At 40.6% G+C, this 7,170-nt stretch overlaps 1 protein-coding gene across 1 annotated transcript in view; it reads left to right on the forward strand.

Annotated features, from left to right (window-relative positions):
* Positions 1 to 4,999, forward strand: part of LOC119425459 (ras GTPase-activating protein 3) — a 31,837-nt gene extending 26,838 nt beyond the window's left edge. The window contains exons 7-15 of the mRNA XM_037692991.1: positions 200 to 356; positions 444 to 592; positions 871 to 985; positions 1,075 to 1,149; positions 1,224 to 1,347; positions 4,343 to 4,449; positions 4,529 to 4,606; positions 4,694 to 4,771; positions 4,922 to 4,999. Coding sequence (XP_037548919.1) covers positions 200 to 356; positions 444 to 592; positions 871 to 985; positions 1,075 to 1,149; positions 1,224 to 1,347; positions 4,343 to 4,449; positions 4,529 to 4,606; positions 4,694 to 4,771; positions 4,922 to 4,999 — 961 coding nt within the window. The remainder of the gene's footprint in view (positions 1 to 199; positions 357 to 443; positions 593 to 870; positions 986 to 1,074; positions 1,150 to 1,223; positions 1,348 to 4,342; positions 4,450 to 4,528; positions 4,607 to 4,693; positions 4,772 to 4,921) is intronic.
* Positions 5,000 to 7,170: the final 2,171 nt, after the last annotated feature.

Below are 7,170 nucleotides of genomic sequence, written 5' to 3' on the forward strand. Positions count from 1 at the left end.
TCTTTAGGTACTTCCTGCTGTATATTATGGTTCTTTAAGTACTTCCTGCTGTATATTATGGTTCTTTGGGTACTTCCTGCTGTATATTATGGTTCTTTAAGTTCTTCCTGCTGTATATCATGGTTCTTTAGATACTTCCTGCTGTATATTCTATGTAAAGACATGTTTTCATGTTTAAACAAATAACTGTCGTCTTTAGGTACTTCCTGCAGCCCAGAGAAAATGGAGGCAAGTCAGTGAAGGTAGAAGACCTTGGCTCTCTGCGTCTGAACATCGTTTACACCGAGGACCACGTCTTCCCCTCCGAACACTACACCCCCCTCAGAGATCTGCTGCTGCACTCTGCTAATGTCCAGGTGCGTGCACGTGTCACCTTTCTGCCCCACCCCATTCCTCATCCGCATCATCTATTAACAGTTTTCTCCTCCGCTGTCCGTGTTCAGCCCGTGTCGGCGTCTGCAGCCCACGTTCTGGGGGAGGTGTGTCGAGAGAAGCAGGAAGCTGCCGTCCCGCTCGTGCGTCTCTTCCTTCATTACGGCAAAATAGTGCCTTTCATCAGCGCCATCGCTCACGCTGAAATCAACCGAACACAGTGAGTCACTTGGATGAAACATTTACTCGGTTTAAAGCATCAGAAAGTTGTGTTTATTTGTTTTTATTTAGGTTTGATTTTGCATGAATAAGTCAGGAGGAAACTAATCTTAAATAAGGCACGTGTAGAAATTATATTTTAGCTGCCAAAATGCTGCCACTGGAATAAGATTTGCTTCGGTTATAACAGGATTATTTTACACGTTGTTTGTTGTTCTGTTGGCATTTATTTATAGATTTAATTTGTACATTATTGTGAAACAATTACCTCATTTCCAGGGATCCAAACACTATTTTTCGGGGAAACTCTCTGACTTCTAAGTGCATCGATGAGACCATGAAGCTGGCTGGGATGCACTATCTTCAAGTCACGCTGAAACCGATCATAGACGAGGTGAGAGATACTCCCCCACCCCCCATGTTTTTAATTTGCTCACAGCTCGTGCCTCGTTTTCTTAAATTTCTGTAATAACCTCGTAACAGATCTGCACAGAACACAAACCCTGTGAAATCGACCCGGTGAAGCTCAAAGAGTCTGAGAACTTGGAGACCAACAGGGTAAGTGTGTGTTTGTGCGTTAGTTTGTGTGAATTTGTAGAACCATCTGACCTCTCTGTCCCCACCACCCTCAGGAAAACCTTCGTCAGTACGTCGACCGCATCTTCAACGTCATCACCGCCTCTGGAGTTCGCTGTCCCACCGTCATGTGCGACATCTTCTTCTCTCTGCGGGAGTCCGCCTCCACCCGTTTCCAAGGTAACGCTCACAGGAGGCGCAGCAAACTTAAGATTAAGTGACAGAAAATGAGGAAAAGTTGAGAACAAGAAGCATAAATCATCCAAGGAAACTTAAATCTATTTTCTGTGGACAACATGATGACTTTTGTGTTTCGATTTTGGTCTTTAAACCCTTCAAACCCCGCCAGAAGACTTGACAAATCTCTGCTCTGGAGAATAAAGTTTTGGTTGATAGCGCCCCCTGTTGGTCGTCTGACAGTATCCCAACCACATCCAAAGAAAAAACTTTCCAGTGTGAGAGTTGTATTAAAATATGAGTACTGTAAATGGACTAATGGGATCTGAATTGTATTTATGATTTGGACTTGATTTATTATTTTTTTTTGTATAGAAATATTATTTTGTGCAAATTGGCGCTAAAGAAGTAAACTGAATTGAACTGATGGTTTTTACTCACAACCACTGAAGAAGCTGAAACTCAGCTAAGATAAAACAAGAAAAACATGCTTAAACTGAAGTTAGCAAAACAGACGCTTAAAACAGTAATTAAACATAACAAAACAGATAAATGAGCTAAAATTAGCTAAACAAGAGCTGATTAGCTAAATTTAGGCTAAAGTTCAAGTCAGCTTTGTTGTTGTTTCCACCACATACAGTATGTGGTACATGAGGTGGAACAAGATTGTGTACACAGGGTTCCAGTTACACCCAAAAATAGCTAAATATGAAGTATAAAAAGAAACAGTATAGAAGGATCTGATATATGCTAAGATATACACTAAACAAACGCCAAATGGTTCACTAAAAGATCCAGATACACGCTAAACACTAATAATGTAAAACAATACGGTGTAACAACAGCTAACAGATACTAAAGATTAAATATCAAAGCAGATCGTAAAATCAGCTAAATAGATGTGAAATATTTGCTAAACTATACCAAAAACTAGCCAAAGAGACTAAAGCTAAAAGTAACAAAGCATGAGCATCAAAACATCAAAATAGATGTAAAAGCTAAAATTATCAATCAGTTACTAAAAGTAATTAAATACATGTTATCAGAGTAATAAAGCTATTAGTTAGAAATGTTTGTAGTTGGGAAAACAGTAGCTAAAGTTAAAAGTAGCTATAATTAGCAAGACAGATGCTAGTATTAGCTAAGCTGTCACTAAATTATCAAAACAAATACTAAAGCTAAAATCATCAAAACAATAGCTAAAATTAGTAAAACTCTAGCTATGATCTAAAAGGAACACAATAGTAGAATGGTAAGTAAAAGGTATTAAAAATAGCAAAATAACAGCTAAAAGCTAAAATGAAATTTATTTCAAAGAAGCTAAACTGTTGCTAAAGCTATAATTAGCAAAACAGTAACAAAAATTAATAAAACAAATACCAATAATAACAAACAAGTAGCTAAAGTTAGCTACTTTAGCATTAGTTGCTAAATCTAAAAGAAACAGAATGGTGAGATAGTAGCTAAAAGCTAAGACGTCGTAGAATCATAAGCAGAACTGTAGCTAATATTAGTATACAAAAATAGAACCAGCAGCTGCAGCAAATTTTATAGAGAACAATGTTTTTGAAGAGATCACCATGTTTTTAAATTGGGAATTTTACCTTTTATAAAGTGAATTATGTCTAAAAGTAGAAAAAATAACTAAAACTAAAAGTCACAGCCGATATACTTGATTGAGCTGAACGTTTTGATTTACGTAATGGCTAAAAATATGCAGACGTAGTTAAATTGCAAGGAATATAACAAAACTGTAAACAAGAGAATGATAATATTTATGCTGATGCAGCATTCACACCATAAAAGTCAAATTTCTCCACTTTGGACAATTAAAGTTATGGAATGCTACAACATACAGAATACAGTAATCCCTCGTTTATCACGGGGGAACCGTACCCTGAAGACCCGCGATAAGTGAAAAACCACAAAGTAGGAATAGTAGTGCAAGTAGTAAATAGTAGTTTATTTTAGTATTTATATGATTAACCTGTCTAAATAAAGTTTGAATGTATATATATATATATATATATATATATATATATATATATATATATATACCTCGTATACCTACCTCGTCTGCAAGCGTTCTTGGCCACGCCCACTTCTCAACTCTGCACGGAGAACAGCTGATCAGTTGCAGCAGGAAGTTTATTCTGCAGTAAGGGCTGCACAAAGGTGCAGTAGGTGCTAAATAATTTAAAATAATTTGTTTTAAAATAAAGGCAGCACGGTGGCGCAACTGGTAGAGCTGCTGCCTCTCAGCGAGCAGGTCCCTGGTTCAAACCCCGGTCCAGGGGCCTTTCTGGGTGGAGTTTGCATGTTCTCTCCGTGCATGTGTGGGTTTTCTCCGGGTGCTCCGGTTTCCTCCCACAGACCAAAAACATGCATGTTAGGCTGATTGGTAACTCTAAATTGTCCTTAGGTGTGAGTGAGAGAGTGAATGGTTGTTTGTGTCGTTTGTCTCTATGTGTCCCTGTGATGGACTTGCGACCTGTCCAGGGTGTACCCCGCCCCTCGCACAGTGATTGCTGGACATGGGCACCAGCGACCCCCGTGACCCAAAATGGAATAAGCGGGTAAAGATAATGGATGGATGGATGGTTTTAAAATAAAAATTCCATGCCGATCATGCGGCTCTTCCATCAATCAGCCAATTTTGTCATGTCCAATCTTATTTTGAAAAACTGCGATAGAGCGAGTCCGCAGTAAACGAACCGTGAAATAGCGAGGGACTGCTGTACTTCTAAATACAACTTACCTCTAAAACTGCTGCAAGCTTGAAATGAATTAGATGTTTGTGTTTTTATTTAAGTAACGGGCTAAATAAGATGTTTCTTGTGCAACAGGTGAGCTAACTTTACTGGAAACAGTTGGTGTTTTTTGCTAAACAAAGCATTACGTGGGTCACGGCACACCGACGGTAGACTGGATGTTCTCTATGCAGGTGAGAGGGAGTGGAAAAATAAAATCCCTGTTTTTGTTTTTCTCTGCTCTCCAGTTGACCAAGATGTCCGATACACGGCCGTGAGCAGCTTCATCTTCCTGCGGTTCTTCGCTCCGGCCATCCTGTCCCCGAACCTGTTCCACCTGCGGCCCCACCACCCCGTCAGTTCCAGATTCAACGCAAAGACTTTGTTTGTGTTTGCTCTTCAACAAATAAGTTCATGTTTTTCTGCCTGTGTAGGACCCCGCCACCTCACGGACCCTCACCCTCATCTCCAAGACGATCCAGACCCTCGGAAGCCTCGCCAAGTCCAAATCTGTGCGTCCCTCCGCTCGTTCGTGCGACTACGTCTCCGTCGCCAAGACGAGTTTTTAATTTGCTTTTTAATTCTGTTTCATTCTTCAGGCCAACTTCAAAGAGTCCTACATGGCTGCGTTTTACGACCACTTCAACGAGCAGAAGTACGCGGACGCCGTGAAGAACGTGAGTCAGTCCTTTGTTTCGCGCTTCTATGTCCGATGTTCAAAGATAAACTAAATGATTTTTTTTGTTGTTGAGCGACTGTTTGAAAGTGTCGACACGGAGGAAGGATTTCAGTGCATAAACTTCCTAAATGAAACCTTTCCTCCTCAGTTCCTGGACCTGATCTCCACCTCTGGAAAGTGGGATCAGCGGAGCATCGAAACGCCGATCATGCTCAAAGAAGGGTAAGAAGTGGGCTAGTGCTCAGAATATGCGTTGTGAAAGACTCTCGGCTACTACCACGCTAAAGTTTAGCTCAATTTCTGCTAAATCGACAGCGTTCTAGCCATTTTTGCGTTGTCTGTGACGGCCATCTTGAATCAGGTCAACTTCAAAAGTAAATCAGCTGTAGGTGCACGTCCAGCGTAAGATAGCTGAGAGTTTTGTTAAATTCCGTCTACCGGTTCAGGAGATATTTTGCTAACAGACAAACAGGGTTGACTTTCAACAGTTCTTGCTCCATTTCTAAGCAAAGATCTCACGCAGTAAGTTGTTGCTCAGACTATTCACTGTGGATGACTCTCAGCTACTGTCACACCTAATTTTAGCTCGCTGTGTTTAAACTCGACTGACTCTGAGCCATTTTTGTGTTGGCTGTGGTGGCCATCTTGGATTGGATTGGCTCTAAAAGTGAACTAGTTGTAGAGGTACAGCCAATGATTATATATTGATACTAGTTTCTTTTAAATTTCCCCAGTGGTTCATGAGATATTTTGATAATAATTACGGTAAAGACCCATCTGAGCGGTTTTTCACCGCTTGCTTGGTGATGTCGTATAGTTTCTAACGAGGCTGTAAGGAGAAGCTGCAGCTCCTCACTCATCAACTTCCTCACCCTCTTCTGTTTCTGCTAACCGGCCGTAGGAGTGTAAGAGTCACTATAAAGAGGGTTGATGGGAAGGGGTCTAAAGACAGGTAAGAGCTTCAGCCTCGTGACCCTCCATGTTGTGTTTTCCTTGTGATGCTTCCTCCCCAAACATTCTAACGCCGCTGCTCTTTACTTTGCACCTGACCCGTCCAGGAGTAACCTCTGAGGTGTTATTATATTTTCTGACACCGTGACGGTTTAACGTCTTTGTTTACTGTTTGTTTCGTAAGTAAAGCATTTGAGCCTTTAAGCCTGTTTACCGTTAGTGCTGAAGGCCCGCTCCTTGCTTGGTGTGACAGCGGCGGCGGGGTTTGGTTACTCTACAAACATTTCTGGGATCTCATATCCTGACGCCTCGGAGCGTGACCCCTGTCACGGCCAAAATCCCTAAAAGCAGAGCGGGTCAAAGAGGCGGCGACTGTTCCTGCTAGAGAGTAGCAACTTTGGTGTTTACGTTCCTGGTGGTTTGTGTTCCTCGTATCCTTCGTCACAGCTCCTCAAAACAAACACATTCTGCTGCTCCCGTCAATTAACAACAAAACAACCTACTGTCAGATTTAGAGATAGAAAATATTTGTACAGTAGTTCCTCGTTTATCGCGGGGGATCCGTACCCTGAAGCCCCGCGATAAATTAAAAACCGCCAAGTAGGAATAGTAGTACAAGTAGTAAGTAGTAGTTTGTTTTAGTATTTATATATAAGCCTGTCACGATAACAAATTGTGCTGGGCGATTAATTGGCTCAGAAATTATTGCGATAAACGATAATATTGTTTGTAATTTGACAATAATTAGTAATTATTCTCAAATTTAAGAAGAAATGTTGATTTGTTTTGCATGTAGTACCTTTTTTTCAACCACCGGATGGCAGTATAAGAATGTTTTAACTGAAGGATGGATAGTGAAGGAGCGAGCAGCGTGTCTCTTAAGAAAAATGGGAGGGAGGCCCCTTGACGTGACATGCGTTGTCTCTCGTTCCTGTTTTTCAGTTCTCAAAATGGCAGACGCTCGGTGTGGTTTGAGCTCTTTAGCAAAGCATTTTTCACACAAAGCTTTTAATTAAAAAAAAAAAACAGTAAACAAGTTCTCAGCTTCTTTTTGCAGAGAAAAACAACTTTTACACGAAGGCACGAGTTTCAATCGTGAATTTTGGAGCTTCGACAAGACGGAGGTTTTTTCCCCGCGGTCGGCCTGTTAGCTTAGCTTGTAGCTTAGCTTCTCAGCTTAGCTGCTTTTAATGATCCAAAACCGCAATTTTGGACGGTTCAAATAGATTTTAAAGAGAAAGGAGAAAAGGAGGGGTCAGTGAAGAGCACCGAAGTTGAGCCTTTTGTCATCCAGTGTCTTCAGTAGAAAGAGAGACATGAAGAAACGATAAAGCCGATAAATGAAAATGAGGTCGATAATTTTCATTTATCATGTGATTAATTGATTTATTGTTTATTGCGACTGGCCTATTTATATACACATATATATATATATATATATATATA

Source organism: Nematolebias whitei, chromosome 2, assembly GCF_014905685.2.
Source record: "Nematolebias whitei isolate Nwh7 chromosome 2, NemWhi1, whole genome shotgun sequence".
Taxonomy (NCBI): Eukaryota; Metazoa; Chordata; class Actinopteri; order Cyprinodontiformes; family Rivulidae; genus Nematolebias; species Nematolebias whitei.